General features: G+C 33.3%; 2 protein-coding genes across 2 annotated transcripts; one reads left to right on the top strand and one right to left on the bottom strand.

Annotated features, from left to right (window-relative positions):
• Nucleotides 1-369: 369 nt before the first annotated feature.
• On the bottom strand, nt 370-5,023 carry LOC107435131 (NF-X1-type zinc finger protein NFXL1). Its single transcript, XM_016046686.4, has 2 exons — nt 4,670-5,023; nt 370-4,283 (listed from the first exon to the last, which is right to left on the bottom strand). The coding sequence occupies exon 2, from the start codon at nt 4,168-4,170 to the stop codon at nt 718-720; it is 3,453 nt and encodes a 1,150-aa protein (XP_015902172.3). The 5' UTR covers nt 4,171-4,283; nt 4,670-5,023; the 3' UTR covers nt 370-717.
• Nucleotides 5,024-7,871: 2,848 nt separating this feature from the next.
• LOC107419571 (glutamine synthetase nodule isozyme) lies at nt 7,872-11,229 on the top strand. The gene is made up of 12 exons (XM_016028311.4): nt 7,872-8,180; nt 8,493-8,532; nt 8,621-8,724; nt 8,835-8,883; nt 8,954-9,060; nt 9,198-9,285; nt 9,747-9,875; nt 9,957-10,031; nt 10,162-10,215; nt 10,345-10,382; nt 10,498-10,657; nt 10,798-11,229. Exons 1-12 carry the CDS (start codon nt 8,107-8,109, stop codon nt 10,948-10,950), a joined length of 1,071 nt encoding a protein of 356 aa, XP_015883797.1. The 5' UTR covers nt 7,872-8,106; the 3' UTR covers nt 10,951-11,229.
• The last annotated feature ends 7,047 nt before the right edge of the window (nt 11,230-18,276 follow it).

The raw sequence follows: 18,276 nt of genomic DNA, 5'->3' as shown, positions 1-18,276 counted from the left end.
TTAGTTTTAATTGAAAGATAAATAATTAATAGAAGGCAATCTGATCCTACTGTTCTCCTAAAAAATTACCTAAAGAACTGGCACTGGTAATCTCTGGTGACTTAATCCACTAGTTCAAAATCAATGAAATTCCCTAGTAATATGCAGATTATTTTTATATTTTTTCTTTTACTTTTGGTAATTAGTTAATTTTTCTTTCTTGATAACAAATAAGTGACAAGCTTCAATGGTACAATCTGAAAATTAGAAAGGATTTTGAAATTCCTTGTAAATAAGCTGCTGTTTCCAGGATCAAAAAGTACAAATGATTTCTTCTATCTTCATCCCTACAACCAAGTTCCTTCTAAATAAGCAGAAGCTCCAACTATATGACGAATAAAAGATGTGATTGTAGCAGGTTCAAAACATAGTTACTAGATTCTTCAATACAATGAAAATTCACATATACAAAAGGAATGTTTTTCCCACAGCAGAACACACCCTTGCTGCCTCCACAATTCCAAGGCAGAAAAGTAGAATTTAAAAAAAATAATAAAAAAAAAATTCTTAGCAGACACCCATGTCAGGTAATGGGAGATGCAACAGAAGAAAATCTCAAAAAGTGAAAGAATGCCGCTGCAGGATAGCCAAAATATGAAACAAAACAGACGGGAAGGTGACAAAATACCTCATTTCCCTGTCCATGATCCTAAAATTTTAGCATATGCATGTAATGTTCTATGTTATATTGTCATAAGCGTCCTCCCAGTCATCCACCACTTCAGAATTTTCTGTCATAGTTATAATTTTTCCATGCTGTGCCACTGAATTCAAGTCTTTTGTATCTTCCGAGCTTGAAGATGGACCCCCGGCAGCTTGCTTTCCAGAATCCTTAATTCTGACGGAGGTAGATGATGAACTCAAAGCAGTTTCAGAGTCTAAAACATTCCAACGATTTAATGAGGTTGCAAGTGGAGCTTCTTTCTTCCACACTGATGACTGCATATCAACAGAACCACCAGACCATTCTTCCTCACCCCATGAATCTTCTTTCCAAGCAGATTCATGAACTACAGCCTTCTTCCATGGATTACCCTTGAGTGCTGCTCCTCCTTCTTTAGATATCCCCGCTCCACCCCAAGCATTTGTTCCTGACGATGCTCCATATACACCAGCAGTTGGATGAACCATAATAGCCCCATGATATAATGTTCCATGATCCAATCTCCTCATTGCAGTTGCTGCTCGGGCCGGATCATGAAACACAGCCAGTGCATTCTTGTCATTCAACCAGACAAGTTCACATTCCCCACCAAACCTCAAGACCAACGCACTTATATCCGCATCTCTAGGCAAATCCGGAAAAGAAACTACTAGCCTTGGATCCATGTCTACCAGAGGATCAAATGCAGGAGGATGGGGTGCACTCACAGTGGTGGTACCCTTAACACCAAGAACACGAGGTGGGGCTTTCGACTTGGGTGTAACATGAACCACAATAAAACGCTTTGGCTCCCAGCCAGCAGCGCTAACTGTGAGCTTCCACCTCTCAGCAATTACCCTAACTGCATCTCTTTTATCTTTCAGCATTGGACAGAAAACATGAACTTTAAGACCACTGGTAGTTCCTTTGCTCTTGCCAAGTACCAAATACTTGCATCTCTCTTCCACGGATATTACCCACTTGGGATCACGTCTGAAGAGGTCTGCAAGCAACTCAGAAACAACAGAATTCTCACCAAAATGAAGAGCATCCAAGTTCGGAGGAGTTATATCAAATGCATCTGCAAGAACCCGTTTACGCTCCATCTTAGCACACTCATCATCACAAATAAGCTTCCTCTGTCCAAGTGGAATCTTTTTGCCAGTAGCTTCAACCGGTTGAAGTCGTACAGGCAGCTTCTGAGCGATTGAAACATCATATACAGTATCAGCACTGAAACTACTGCTGCTGCCACCAGCATCACAAGGAACAGTTGCCGTTATCCGACCACAAGAACAACTGATAGTGACAGGGAAATCACATCTTACATCAGGACAAAGTGCAGAAGGGTGACAAGGAGCAGTACATGTATGCCTGCAATCTCTCCTAGGAGCCCCACATGTCTGCCCACAGGAAGATTTTACACCTGGTTCACAACCCATTGAACTATCACAAGGTGGTGGATGACAGGTCCTGCCACAAGCATGCATACCACATTGCCTGGTTTTCCCACAGAGCTTGTTACATCTGATATCCTTTGATCCACATGGAATATTCCTGAGAACTACATGTCCACCAATGCACTCCTTCGCTACAGGCACTGAACAAGGGGGGCAGTCTCCAAAGTGGCAGCTGTGAGATGAGGAATGGCCACAAGGCTGAGGTACTGAACATGGGAGCTGACATGAAGGAGGGGGTGTACCACAAGGCAATGGAGGAGGAATGGAAGTCCTCCCGCATGCACAAGTTAAATCAGTGAATATTGTTTCAAGGCAAGGAGGGCAATGACCAGTGTGGCATAGAGACTCACATGAATGTTGCCCACACCTTAGCTTCTTCCCGCACGGCATTGAACAAAAGTGTGGATCCCCATCCCCTGAGACAATATTGCTTGAATTAGAAAGAGGACAGCACCGCTCACTACACCGGTGCCTCCCACAGCTCTTCTTCCACCCACAAGGCTTATCACAAGTAAATTTATCGCCTGTAGTTGTTCTATAGCATTCCACTGTTCGAGAAGTTGATGAACAACGGCACTTTTGGGTGACTTTAATCAAACAAGGAGGGCAATCACCATCATGGCACACCTCTTCACAGTGGTGCATCCCACAAGGAAGAGACCTACCACATTTTTGTGAACAAGTTGGAATTGGGTCTAAACAGCTCTTCCGCTCCTCCCGCAACATTGTTTTTCCACAATGGCACGTCTTAATCCTGCTTGGCATTAAGTCACACTCTCCACAAGGGCCTGGATGGCAAATTTCCCCGCAAACATGATTCCCACAGCTGAGTTTCTGCCCACAAATGGAACCACATGAAAAGACACCATCTTCTGCTTTCACCTCTCCCTTTACAGCCATATCTCCACACAGAACTTCCTCCATATTTTTCTTGCAGAAACAGGAAGCATTGACCAGAACATGACATGGATCACAAGGACCCACGTGGCAAATACGCTCACACCTATGTCGCCAACATTCTAGAAGCTTATCACAACGCTGACCACAAGTAAGAACAGACTTCCGATCAGAACATCTTGTTGTAATCACTTTCTTTCCACATGGGCATATCCGTGGTGGAGCAAAAGCTTTACAAGGAGGGCATGGACCAGGGTGGCACTGCATTACACAAACATGAGGGCAAAGATCCTCCTTGCTCCCTCCAGCACATGGGACATCCTTCTCAAGCGGCTTTCCACATGGCTCCCCACATGAATGCGGTGTTAAATATAAATCAGAAGGTGGATCTGGCCTCTTACCACAAAAGCAAACATACCGAATCTCCTTTGATGAGGTGAGCTGAACAAACTGACATCCAGGACACCGCCAATTGAACCCTTGGCTTTTCTCTGCAGAAAGATCGACTGAGGTGGGTGCCCGAGCCCATTTTTTAATACAATTCAGATGGAAAATTGAAAAACAGCTCGAGCACGACCAAACAGGTGCAGATCTCCGCACCATATCGTAACAAATCATGCATTCTACAGTCCCCTTCATCAGTTTCTCCTGAATTTCTTGCACAAGCTGAGGCAAATTGGAATCCCTCAATCCTCTTCCACCCTGATTTATATTCCTCTCTTTCAAACCCCTCACCTCCTGATTCTCACTTCTCTCCCTCTCCCTCCTCTGATTTGCTGGCCGACTTACGTGACCCCTCGAACTATGATTTCCCCTATAGCGACCCTCATAGGGGGGAGAGTTAAAGTTTGAATCTCTGACATTTCCATTTGGGTTTGAATTAAAGCTAGAGGACTGGTTGCCATTTCCATTTGGGTTGGAATTCGAGCTCGAACGTTGGCTTCCATTTTCATTTGAGGTTGAATACAAGCTCGACTGTTGGCTGCCACTTTCACTTGAGTCTGAATTGAGGTTTGATGGCTGGTTCACAACAGTGGCTGTAGAGGATCCCCTTGGAACCCACTCACGACGAGCAGTGTGGGTAGGGATCCTAGGTCTATCTCTTCGCTCATTTCGGACCTGAGAACTCATTTCCGAGCAAAGCAAACCCAAGACCGTTTCTATATTGAACAGAAACGACTCCCAAATGTCCAGCAACAACCCAAAAGAATATAGAAAGGAAAAAAAAACACCTCCTCTACAAACTGCACAAATAAACAAATAAATAAATAAATCATCAACAAGGTCGGCGTATAATCAAATTTTAGAAAAACAAAGCCCCGCATACCCTCTCATTCACCTAAACCCCACCTTAAATTTTCACCATCATCAATCCAAATGGTAATCAATCCATTACCATAAACAAATTCCAGGTTCCAATTTCCAAATTTTCATCCACTTCCATATACTCTTAACAAAAAAGAAACAAATAAATAAACGGAACCCAAAAAAGATTGGTGTTTAAAGAATCAAACCCAGAACCCAGAATTCCATTCCCAATAAATCCAGAACCCAAAAAAGAAAATCAAAGAACAGCAAAGCACAATCAAACCAAAAGTGGAATAAAAACAAAACAAAAAAAGAAAATTACCTGATCAGAGACGATACCCAAAGGAGAAACTTTCTTGATCACACTCTCTGTTTCTAGGATTCCGATCAAAATTCCTTCTTCTTTTTTTTATTTTCTTGTTGGTGCTACTAATTCGGGGGGGTTAACTTCCTTGAAGCCTTTTGTGTTTTTTTTTTTTTTTTTTTCTTTTTTTTGAGGGGGGGAAGAGGTTTCTCTGGTCTGGAGAGAAACCAAGACACACGAGAAATAGTAAGAGAGAGGAAGAGAGTGAGAGAGAGTATTTATAGGAAAAAAAAAAGAAGAGAGAGAGATTGGCTTGGGGCCAAAGGAAATTTGGAGGAGACCGATTTGTGGGGCTGTGAGATTTTTCGGCTTTTGCTGACTCTACTCCTTTTGCATTCTTGCTCTCCAAACCGCCATCTGCATTTTTTGACCCCAACTCCTCCGCCTCTTTCCTTGCGCAACACTCTTTGGGCTTTCTCTCTTCTCTTATTGGGCTTTTTCCTCGAACCTTCTTCTCTATGCTTTGTTCTTATTCAATTGGACATTTGTACACGTCTTTTTATGATCTTGTTAGGACTTACCTTTGGGCCTGATCTTTCTCTTAAGAAACTTCTATTTGTATTCCAATTTATCTTTATACACTCTCTGTCCGTTTTATGTTTACCAAAATACCCATAATCTTTTTTCTTTTTTTTAGTTTTTTTGACTCTGTATATGCACGTGATGGATATTCAATTCAAAGTACAATCTGTGCATTTCATTCATTAATTAGGAGTGCTTGGAAAACAGTAATGCATGTGTGCATGTCTATGCTTTATAGATATTTAATTTACCTATTGTCATCAAATTATAAAAAATTGTTGATACTATTTTTTAAAATTTTTGTTTATAAATTTTATCATATTATTTTTGTGTATATATATATTAACAAAATTTATGAAAGCATTACAATTGATAAGGGCTTTAAACTATGAAAGTCAAAATATTTGCGATTCACTAAAATAATATGTAATATCTATAAAATTTAAAAAAGATTGGAGATAAAATCTACCTTACAATATGGAATTCTATATATTTCATACTCGAGAGGAGTTTTTAATATTAGTACCTTTTTTTTAAAGAAAAAATAATAATTTTTAATATTAATACTTAAGAATTTTTAATATTAATACTTACTTAAAAAAGAAAAAAGAAAAAAAGAGAGTGATAAAATGTAAAGAAAGTAAGAAGATTTCTAGTTTTTTTTTTTAATTTTATTTTTTGTGATATTTATTGCATTTTTATTTTATTGGACTATTCCATTGGGAATTTGTATCTGTATAATATAGTGGAGCCAGATATACCAATAGTACCAAAAAATCATTAAATTTCATACTCGTTAATTGGTCATGCTTTTATTTGGGGACCTATATGTCAACACCATTTACCGAACAATGAGCAACTTGCCAATTTCCAATTGCAGATAAAATGCAATTCCCCACAATTCCACTTCCTTATGTTATTGACACCAAATTTCTCCTATTAGGTTGAAATTTGAACCCAATGCAACAAACTTATTATTATTATTATTATTATTAACATTTTCTTCTAATTTTTGACAATTTAATATAGACAAGTTTTTACAAATTTGTGGAAACAAGGATGTTATAAGCATTTTTTTTTTTTTTTGGCTGCTTTTGAAGGATGTTATAAGCAGTTGTTACAATCCCTTGTGTCCCTATGTACTTCAAGTCATTTTGCATCATATCATTACCTAACTCAATTGAGACCCTTTCACGAAATAAATAAATAAAGGGGGCTGTCTTGTCACTTTAAATTTAAGCCTAAAATTTTATTAAAATGGGAAGCCGAATGTGGGACACAAAACTGGTAAGAAAGATGAAACAATTTTGCTTAAATAAACAGGAAACACTTTTTAAAAGCAGAATGCCATTGCTGTCCCCACAAATTACATTAACAACCCTTTTAATTTTGACTGTTATAATGAAAAATATATATATATATAGTTAAAACTGGTAAATTCCACTTTTACATTTATCTTTTATTTTGATTTTTACCCTTTTTTTTTTTTTTTTTCTTAAAGCAGGCCAGTGTAAACGGAATGTTACATATGCTATTGAAACAAAATTTCTCGTTGAACTTTGAACCTTATACAACAAACTTTGAACCTTATACAGCAAACTTGTTATTATTATTATTGTTAACTTTTTCTCCTAATCTTTGACAATTTGATATAGACATGTTTTTCACAAATTTGTGAGAACAAGGATTATAAGTAGTTGTTGCAGTCTCATGTGTCCCTACCTACTTCAAGTCATTGTGCATTATACCATTACCTAACTCAATCGAGACCCTTAAAAAAATAAAAATAAAAATACTCAATTGAAAATAATAGTTTACAAACATATTTTTAGTAAATGTTAAGCAAAAAAAAAAAAAAAACATGTTTTTAGTAAATGAAACATTTGAAGGTATAAAAGCAAAAAACTGTTTATCTATATCACATTTAATAATTACCTATATATACAAATAAAGAAGGTGATTAGATATTGTGACTTATCCATATGCAAAGATAAGTTGCAAGTTTTACAAACCAATAATATATGGAGACAAATATACCTTTTTTTTTTTTTTCAATTGGCAGAATTGTAAACGACCATGACCTAAATCTCATAAACAACATTTTTTTCAGATAAAACCTCATTTAACAACATTAATATATATATATATATATATGTTTAAAAAAATAAAAAAGTATATATCATATTGTAAAATATATATGTTTAAAAAAATAAAAAAGTATATATCATATTGTAAATAAACATAAATGTTCTAAAGTAATATATATATATATATATATATACACTTTTTTTTAAGAATATATTTAGATATACATTTACTAAAAGTTAAAATATTTTATTTATTTTTTTCTATATGTGAACTGTAAGAAATTCATGCAAAAGATAAAATATGCATATCTTTGTCCCATTTGTGGGTTGTGGTGGATGTCACATTTCGACTTCATGGTCAATACCTACCGTTCACTATTCAAAAGTTTGCCATAAATTTATTTATTTTTATTTATTATTTTCTTCATTTTTCCTTTTTTTTCCTTCATCTTTATTCATATAATTTATTTATTTATTTATATTTTGGGAAACTTGACTTTGTATAAATATTTCGACGCTAAAGTCGCAGTCTCGCGCTCTATGAGCAACACATCCTGTGTCCTCAGTTTCTATCTTCACGTCTCTGCGCACAGTTAAGGACTCTTTGGTTTGGGTTTGGCAGATAGACAAATAGATACATACATATATCATATATATATATATATCTAATCATTATTGTATTTCCAACATCAAGAAACAAAGAAGAAAAAGAAAAGCCTCTCCCTTTTGTTTGGTGTGGTTCCTTTCTTTCTCTGTTTATTTTCTTCCACTTTCTGTGGAAAAAAAATGTCTCTGCTTTCTGATCTGATCAACCTCAACCTCTCAGATACCACTGATAAGATTATTGCAGAGTACATATGGTGAGCTTTCTCTGATCTCAACTCTTTTCTTTCCCAGTTTATTTTGCTTTTCATCTTAGATGACAATTACTTTTGGCTAGTGTTTTATGTGTTCTTATCTATGATTGTCTGTTTCTGGGTATATCACTGTTCTGTCAAATGGTTATATTTTCTCGGGTCCCTTTCGTTTTTGTGTGTTTTTTTCTTTATGAGAGTAGCATCTGTTTTTTGGGGTTTGATCCAAGTTTTATTGTGTATATGTTTTGTGGGCTTTTTCAGTTTTGTTTCTTTCAAGATCCAAGTTCTGATATGTTTGTAAAAATGTCAAAACAGGATCGGTGGATCTGGAATGGACCTCAGAAGCAAAGCCAGGGTGATGATTTTTATTTTTTTCCTTTCTATATGCTAATTTTTCTGTCATTATATTTCTTATTTTGTTATTTTTTTTTTTTTGGAAACAGACTCTTGCTGGACCAGTTAGTGATCCCTCAAAGCTTCCCAAGTGGAACTATGATGGTTCTAGCACTGGCCAAGCTCCTGGAGAAGACAGTGAAGTCATCCTATAGTATGCTCTCTCTCTCTCTCTATATATATATATATATTTTATTGAGTTATATATATTTATGTTTTTCTGTTTCTAATAAGAATTTCAACATTTTTGGTGTCTCAAAATAGCCCTCAGGCAATTTTCAGGGACCCATTTAGGAGGGGAAACAATATTCTTGTAAGTCACTTTCCCAACATATGGTTGAATCATTCGTTAGCTTCCATTAACTTAATTTTGCCTTATGTAGGTCATATGTGATGCTTATACACCAGCTGGAGAGCCAATTCCAACCAATAAGAGGCATAATGCTGCCAAAATCTTCAGCCATCCTGATGTTGTAGCTGAAGAGCCATGGTAAGTTCTACCCGTTTGTTAATACCTTTTTTTCCCAACTTTCTAAGATCTATTCCATTTTCTTTCCTGGGTTTTTGCTTTCTCTGTATATTTTCACTGTTTCTGTTATAATTTCTTGAACTTAAAAATTCATACAGGTATGGCATAGAGCAAGAGTATACCTTGTTGCAGAAAGATGTGAAATGGCCTATTGGATGGCCCAAGGGTGGATATCCAGGACCACAGGTGACAAAAAATCTAAATTTTCATAATTTAGTTTGTAGATTTTCATAATTTACTTTTTGTTTCTACTGTGTAAACAATTTTCTTGATTTCTTTTTACTGGTTCTTTCATGGTTTATTGTTACGTTGAAATGAGGAAACCTAGTATTGAATATTTTGAAATATATCTCCATTGATTATGTCTAAACTCTCCAAGCATCGTCCAAATAGAGTTTCAAGCAATCATGAGAAGATATATCATTCCGCAATAGAATATTAATGTCTTTTTAGTTCTCTTGTAATTGCATAGAAGAAATTTGTATCCTGTTTTAAATTTTCGAAGATAAAAAAGTTGTGCCTGAAATGTATTCCAGAAATGGACCATGTTTAGAAATATAGTACATGAACCGCTCTTAGCCGTGTTTGTCAAAATGTCAATTTAAGTAATCTTTGATGATGTGACATAATGTGTTTGATGAGAGCAGGGACCATACTACTGTGGCATTGGTGCTGATAAGGCTTTTGGTCGTGACATTGTTGATTCTCACTACAAAGCCTGTCTTTATGCTGGTGTCAACATCAGTGGCATCAATGGAGAAGTTATGCCCGGACAGGTAAAATATTACTTGTATTGTGGTTCTTTCTCATTGTAATCTTCTTTCCACTTCTTCTATCTTATCTCTTCTCTTTTTTAGTGGGAATTCCAAGTTGGACCTGCTGTTGGTATCTCTGCTGGAGATGAGTTATGGGTTGCTCGCTACATTTTGGAGGTAATTTATGTTAAACATCTCTTCATTTTCGATTCTTTTCATTTACTTTGTTAGATTCCTGTCGTGTAATTAATCTTATTTGAACGATGTTAAAAATTGAATGTTCTATGTGATTGTTTCTTGTGTACAGAGGATTACAGAGATAGCTGGAGTGGTTCTTTCATTTGATCCTAAACCCATTCAGGTTAGATTCTTATATGAAGTTTTATCATCTTGTCCTTTTTGTTTTCTGCTTAGTGTATATAAATATATATATATATATATATATATACGTATATATATTTTAACTTCACTATCTACGTCTTGTTATCAGGGTGACTGGAATGGGGCTGGTGCTCACACAAACTACAGGTATTACCTTATTTCTCGGTACTCATAAGGAAATCCATGTATTCATTCCTTGATAAAATATATGGTTTATGGATTGTCATTTGCATAATGGAAGCTTATGGTTTTGAAATTGTAGCACCAAGACCATGAGAAAAGATGGAGGGTACGAAGTCATCAAAAAGGCAATAGAGAAGCTTGGATTGAGGCACAAGGAGCACATTGCTGCTTACGGTGAAGGCAACGAGCGACGTCTCACGGGACGACATGAAACTGCAGACATCAACACCTTCTTATGGGTACATTCTTTCATCTAACACATGATAAATAACAAAGTCAAGTAGCTGTTTACAGAAAGTTAAAACATTAATCCTTGAGAAATAAGAAACCATATGAATTTTTTTTTTTTTTTTTTCGTTTCCTTTCTTTGTTATGACAGGGAGTAGCAAACCGTGGAGCTTCTATTAGAGTTGGAAGAGACACAGAGAAAGCAGGCAAAGGATATTTTGAAGACAGGAGGCCTGCTTCTAACATGGATCCTTATGTCGTCACCTCCATGATTGCAGAGACCACCATTCTCTGGAAACCATAGAAGCTATTCATCTATTACCCCATTAGAACCGGGACAACAAAATTCTATCTATTTGAAACTAGCATTCAAAAATTTATCTCATTGTTATGTTTAATCAGGGGAAACTTGAAGAACTATATTGTTTTCTCTTTCTCTTGAGTCTGCAAGTCCTGTTTTTAGCTGTAATAACTTGATTCTTGCCCTTATGGTCATTGAAACAGGCAATTGTCCTTTTTAAAGGCCTTATTTTTGCCTGTTTGGATAATATAATTATTGATAAAATGGGCGGATTGTTGTTAAGGTTGTATGTCACTGCAAATTTTGTTTGGCCACCTTTTTTTCTGCTTTTCTGCTCTGTGAAATTGATCATCTACTATCATACCCCAACAAAAAAGATAAAAATAATAATAAAACATAAAGGCTTCCCCATGTTGGATAGTAAAGAATTAAGATGTATAAGCTCTCTCAGGGTTTATTAAAATCTAAAAGATTCTCTTGGTTCAATTATTTCTTAATTTGAATAAAGAAGGAATGCCTGAAGGAATCAAGTATATGTTATAAAAAGAAATCTTATTGTGCGCAAAGATTTTGGTAGACAGAGGATTTAATATGTATATATATATATTTAATTTCTTTTCCCTAAAATTTGTAGTATATAAGATATTTATTATCAACCGGCTTTTAATAAATGATTCTGTTCAGACCCATACTGTCATTGGTTGATTTTAGAGACGAAGAAATATATACAACAATCTATCAACCAAAAAACTAGTGATTTGAGCAATGAGGTTAGAGGCATAGAATTCTGTACTCCCTGTCAATTTGGAAAGCCATGGCAAACAACTGCAACCCCATGTGATGATAGCATTGGATAAAGGTAAACCCCCCACAAAGTGGTGCCAAAAAAGAAACATATTATATACATACATACATATATATAACATATTATATACATACACACACACACACATATATATATATATATATATATATAACACAATGAGAGGTCAGTATTGTTGTTTTTGATAATGGAGTAGTCAGCATTGTAAGGCAGTGAATCTGCCCCCATTACATGAGTTGAGATTGGAATATCTCTTCTTGGGCTTTGTAAACCAAACAGTATCCCAAAAGTCACACCCGGTCATTGAACCCCCAAAAAACCTGCATAGATTTCTGTTTTCTGATGAAAACCACCGACCAATCCTTTCGCTTTTTGTGCTGCTTTTTGATACCCATTATTTTTCTGCGAATACTGCCAGAGCACTGTGACTCACTCCTTGATACCCTCTGAACCGCTCTAAGCAGTTTCTTTACAATCTCAACTTGGAAATCTTCCTTCATAGAGTTTATCTATTATAAAAATAAAAAATAAAAAAAAATAAATAAATAAAAAAAAGTGTCAGAAATTCATTAAAATAATGATCTTATACTATACACCTTTGAACTTATCTAAAAACTAGTTTGTTTGTTCTTTCACACACACACACACACAAAAAAAAAAAAAAAAACCAAAAAGCTAGTTAGTTTGTTCCATAAAACTTTGATTGCTTCCAATAAGCTCTCTCATTTGTTGTGAATTTGACACTCCTCCTAATTCGTTATGACTTTGGAATTTTCAAAGAAATTAAAGATTTCAAAACAATAGCAAAATGCACGGTCCACATAAAAGAGAAAAAGAAAATAGAAATTAAAAGTGAACAGATATTTTAACTTGGTTTGGCTTTACAATCCAAATTGAGTCAGGCTTGATAATGCAACACTACTGTGGAAAAGTAGCTGTCAATGCCCAACCAAGCAAGATCTTCCACAACAATTAACAGTCATCATATAGATCATGTCATCTATAATATATATCACCTTTATATATGGTATCCCAATGATATGCAGATCATATGCCGATGCATATGCGTATATACATAAATAGATTGGTGGATGTATGTCAACTAATTATTATGTTTTGTCTCTTTCTTTGTTGTTTCAATCACAGTTTCTAAGTTAATTTCATAAGTGGATTACAGGGTGTGTTATCTTTCGCCTGTGTGATTATATATTGCTTTAGATTTTTTGTAGACTTAGTGGGGCAAAACCAAACTAGACAACCTCTACTTTTTATTCAAACACAAACACACACACACACAAACAAACAAACAAACACACACACTCACATATATGAAAATGACATTTGTGTGCATCCCAGAAGGAAAATCATCTTTGAACCATATCTTCATAATTTTTACCCCAAGCCACTAAAATTTCTCCCTAATAGTTGTCAATCCAACTATAATATAGAGATTCAGAGGTCGGGAATGTAGTCCAAAAGCTTAAACTTTTAAGTTGGGTAAGTTAAATGTTATTTAAATCCATAAAAGGTTTGAATATGTTTTGCATAAAGATTTTTACGATATCATATAGGTTTATCACAAGTCATGTCATATTACATCATATTTTAGTGAATTAATTATACAATTGGTACAAAAGGAAAAAGGTGGGAAAGAAATGAGATTTCATAAAGCAAAGGGTAAAATTAGATCATACATATGCACAATGAAAAATAAATAGATAGCTTTTAGAGCATATCTTCTAGGGGATTAGGGATATCAGGCACAAGCCAGACCAATAATTCTTTAATTGTTGTCAAAATAAATAAACAAATAAATAAAGAGTGAAGTCCTAATCATATGATAATGGAATGCGAAAATGCAATAATACTATTTTGATTTGCTAATTTTCTAGATGTATATATTTGTATTTTTATAGAAATTACATAAACCTTTCTGTAATATCAATTTCCCTCCAATGTGTCACCTTTTTAATATACATTTGATTCTTAAAGTTTTAACATGTAAGTTTTCGTAGTTTAATATTAAAAACATTGAACTCTTAAAATATAAAAATTAAACAAAAAACAACTGGATATTTGCACATCCATGTACATTGATATATATTTTTTTAAAAGATTTTGTGCAAAAAGGAAAAGTGAGTCAACCGAAGGATTACACCCGAAATGCCCATGAAAACATGCATTATATTATTGGTTATTCTGTCTCTTCCAAGCATTGATATGATAGTCCAAGTCAATGTTAATAACATGACCAGTCTTACTATTTTTTTTATATATATATATTTTGGTTAAAAGTTTAATTTACATGAACAAATTTGTCTTTTAAAAATAAAAAATACTAATTATCTAATACATGACCAAACTTTAAAGCTTATCAACAGCCAGTAAAGTTAAAAAAATAAAAATAAAAATACTAATTATTTTTTTCTATTTTTTTTGCTTTCCCAAATATTAGGAAATATACTTGAATTCAACAAAAGGTACAACATAATACCAAACGTCTCATGGGGAAGGATAATCCCATGAAAACATGTCCTAGTTTGAGGGTTCATTTTGATTTTGATAAAATTATTTGTCCTTTAAAGCAAAAAATGGGAAAAAGAACTAAAAACACAAAAAAACAAAAAAAATCTAGAAATAACCCTTTTTTTTTCCCGGTGTTACATAATTTAAGATATTAGAGATTTCATATTCCACAAAAATAAATAAAAGACAATGGCTAGGGATATGAAATCTTCATTGATTGAACTTTTGGCCCTCAATTTTGTTTTTAGCAGCGATCAAGTTAGGATCATGTTTTTACATCTGAGCTGAACAATTCTAAAGACTGAAAAGTATAGATTTTGACCGAATTGAACATGAAAATGTATCTAAATTAGGTTAGAAGATATATAGCCAAAAGATTGAACAATCAAATTGTATAATAGATGAACAAGTTTGTCTGGTCTAATTCAAAAGGAGCAGTTATGTTTTGAATATTAAGAACAGCAAGTAAAGTTCAATGGTCCATGTATTTATTCAGATACACCCTCTAAGCCATTAGGCAAACCAATATTAATTTTATTGTTATTCTAATCTGTTTATATTTTTTATTCAATAATTGTAATTTATAAATCAATTTTATTGATGTTGGATATTGGATTTTGAAAATTGAAAGCAGACCAGAGTTCAACAACCTGACCAAAGTTCTCTATTTTGTATAAGAAAAAAAAAAATCACATTCTTTTCAAGCAAACAACACAACTTCAAGGCCAATTTTGAATAATAGTGGACAAATTAATCACAAGTAAGCTAAGGACGCAGGTTTTGAATTAAGGCTATGTTTGGAAAGTTATCAAAATTTAAAAGAAGTTTGATTTCTACGATTTAATGTTTTTAAGAATTAGTTTTGTAAGAATCAAATTTTTTTTTAATTATGTTTGGTAGACTTGTAAGTAATTAAATTTAATATTATATAATAAATTAAAGATAAATTTGTATTCTAAAAAAATTATAAAATTATTTTCTTAACATTTGCATAGATAGAAAAAACTTCTTCCATATATTTCTCCACATTTTTAAGAATTTAATTCTTTAATCCTACATCTTTTCACCTCAAAATAAATATTCAAAAAGAAAAAAATTCATAATTTTTTCAAATAAATTAGATTTTCGTTAACTTTGTCATTATCTAAATAGAACTTAAAACAATAAATTTTACCTCTAATAGAGAATTATTATGCTCTCTTTTTTTTTTTTTTTTTGTGCGTATATTATCCTTTCACTTTTGAATCAAAAACTAAACAAATTTTTTAAGGAAAAAAAAAACTAAATAATTAATGCTGAAAATAAATCCAAAAACAAAAGAGCGATAACAATAGAAACCCGTTTAATAATTTACTTAAGGTCATATATATGCAAATAAGAAAATGAGTTTATCAATAAAATTTGACCTCTCCTTTGTCATTATTATTCTGTCTCTGTTCAATAATATGTTAGTTTGGACAAATAAGTAGTTGCTTATTTTGAACAGGGGAAAAAAATGGTAGGTCAAGTTAAATAAGAATAGTCAGGAGAATTCTATTGGCTATCTAAAATTCGTTTTTTTAACTTACATAAGAAGAATAAAATAATGGTCATATAAGAAAAAGGGAGAGGGGGCAAAAAAAAAAAGGTGAGATTGATGGACATTTAAATACTAAAATTTAAAAACTTCTTAACTAAAAACTTCATGTTTGAGTATGGGAAAAAAATGTAAAACATTAAAAAAAAATGATAAAAATACTGTGACTGACAAGATCAAAACTTTCTTTCCCAAAAAAGAAAAAAGAAAAAAGAGAGACGATCAAAACTTGTGGTAATTAAATATTCTTCTCTAATAATTAAATTGGTATCTGGTAATTTTTGCTGTTATTAGATTAGTCCTTTTGAAGAAATTAAAATTATTTATCTTTTAGGTCATGGTTTAGAAGTATAGTTTGATCCGCAAAGCAGATTATTGGCTTCAGCAAAATTATTCTTTGATACCCAAATTTAACCCAATTCTCATCTCACAATTCTCACTTCAAACACAATTATTATTATAATTATATAACAATAGCTTGAACATTGGATCATATAAATCTTCCTTTACTTAAAAAAAAAGAAAGAAAGAGAAAATCTCAATATTATCCCTTTAATTCAAATTATGTATACTCTTCCTTTTAAAAGTTAAAAACAAATCCCTCTCAACTTCCAAAAGCAATAATAAAGCAGATAAAAAATAAAAAATAAAATCTAAAATCTTTGAAAGATGGTGTTTCCGTAATCTAGTTCAATAATATCTATCAATATAAAATATAAAATATATAATATTGTATATATATTATATGTATATGTATACCAATAAAAGGTTGGAAAAATTTTATTTATGTCCATCTTCATAAATCAAACATTTGGAGGGAGAGAGACGGAGGGAGAGAGAGAGAGAGAGACAAAGAACTTGATCGAGAAAAATTCTTCCTTTCCCGAATATATATATATATATATATACACATACACTATAAGGATAGAACTAACTATCTGAGATGGAAACTGTTGTCCATACTAAATATTGAAAACAAAAGTATTATTTACAAAGCAAATAAAAGCTAACAACACTATTTATAACAAAGGGGGAGGAGCAGAGCAGAACAGAGCATAGAAAATCTAAGAAGAAGAAGAAAAAGAAGAAGAAGAAAATAAAAATAAAAAATAAAAAAAAGCCCCTCTGCCTCTTTTCAAGAAAAGCAAAAATAAACCATCCTGTCTTGAACCCAGCTCCATATAACTAGCAAGAATTTTGAAATCCCAACTAAACAGAGATGGGTCTGACAGAACCAGAAATTCCCAAAGGAGAAGGAGAAATCTGCTTGGTTGTTGTTGTTATCTCCCTCAGAGCCGGTCTCCTCATCTCTGAACTTTGCCTTGGCAACCAGTCCATGATTTCCTCCTCTGAATCTTCATCTTCCTTGATGATCTTCCTCACTTGGCTATGAATTGGATAGTCCTTTTGCTCATACCCTCTTTTGCTATTATTGCTCCTTCTGTTCTCCATTTTCTTCTTTCTTTTGGTTGCGTAGAGATCCAAATAAGAAGATGATGATGAATATGTTTGATTGGGTTTGTGGGTGTCTATTTATATTTGTACATAGGAAGAGAGAGAGAGAAAGTGAAAGAGAAAGAGAGAGAAAATGTTCCAAGTTGGAGACGTTTGGACGGTTGGAGAAAGAGGGACTAAGCACAAGTTTGGTGGGAAACATCTACTTCTTTTGATCTGTGGATCAGTTTTGAGACGACTAATTTAGACCCTTTGGAACATAAAATATTCAATTCAACAATATAATATTTGAATTCTTTTTGGAAAAAAAAATAAAAAGAAAAAAAAAAGTAGAGGCCACCATATTTTTTTGTGTATATCTATGTTTATATTTCTAGAAATATCATTAAACCACGATTCAAATAATGATAAGACTTAATCCTTTACTCTCTTACTCAGAATTTAAATAAATCATATAATATAATACTTTTTTTTTTTAAATATTTTGTATAATATGATTATATAGCCGACTATTGGTATGAGCATTATGGACGGTTTGATTGCTTTGTTTTACACTGGATCTTATGGTGATAATTGTCTTGTTCATGTGGGGTCTATTAAATTTAGAGATGCTCATGACCTAATGTTTTTTTCTTCTTTAGGTTGACTTGTAATAAAAGCAACGATGGTTCTTTCAATTCTTCCCCAAAAAAACAAAAAAAACAGAAAAAAAAGAAAAAAAGAAAAAAAAAAGATAGCAGTGGCATATATGAGATGTAGTTCATTCATAGATGGGGTCTAATGATGAAAAGTCAGCTTTGAAGTTATCAAGTGACAATCGTCTATTCGAGAACAAACCACATCCAATTCACTAAATATATATAAATGTGTCATAATCTGGTGCACTTTTGTTTTTTTTTTTTTTTTTTAATACATGAACATTTCCGCTATTTTAATCATATTTCTTTCT

Source organism: Ziziphus jujuba, chromosome 2, assembly GCF_031755915.1.
Source record: "Ziziphus jujuba cultivar Dongzao chromosome 2, ASM3175591v1".
In the NCBI taxonomy this organism is placed as follows: domain Eukaryota; kingdom Viridiplantae; phylum Streptophyta; class Magnoliopsida; order Rosales; family Rhamnaceae; genus Ziziphus; species Ziziphus jujuba.
This window is presented reverse-complemented; position numbering and strand designations above follow the sequence as displayed.

What these genes read in the sequence shown, in the direction of transcription:
- LOC107435131 (XM_016046686.4), bottom strand. Translation starts at nt 4,170, where the DNA reads ATGAGTTCTCAGGTCCGAAATGAGCGAAGAGATAGACCTAGGATCCCT.
- LOC107419571 (XM_016028311.4), top strand. Translation starts at nt 8,107, where the DNA reads ATGTCTCTGCTTTCTGATCTGATCAACCTCAACCTCTCAGATACCACT. An exon ending in GTTGTAGCTGAAGAGCCATG is followed by an intron (nt 9,061 to 9,197) that starts GTAAGTTCTACC and finishes AAATTCATACAG; the next exon opens with GTATGGCATAGAGCAAGAGT. An exon ending in TTGCTCGCTACATTTTGGAG is followed by an intron (nt 10,032 to 10,161) that starts GTAATTTATGTT and finishes TCTTGTGTACAG; the next exon opens with AGGATTACAGAGATAGCTGG.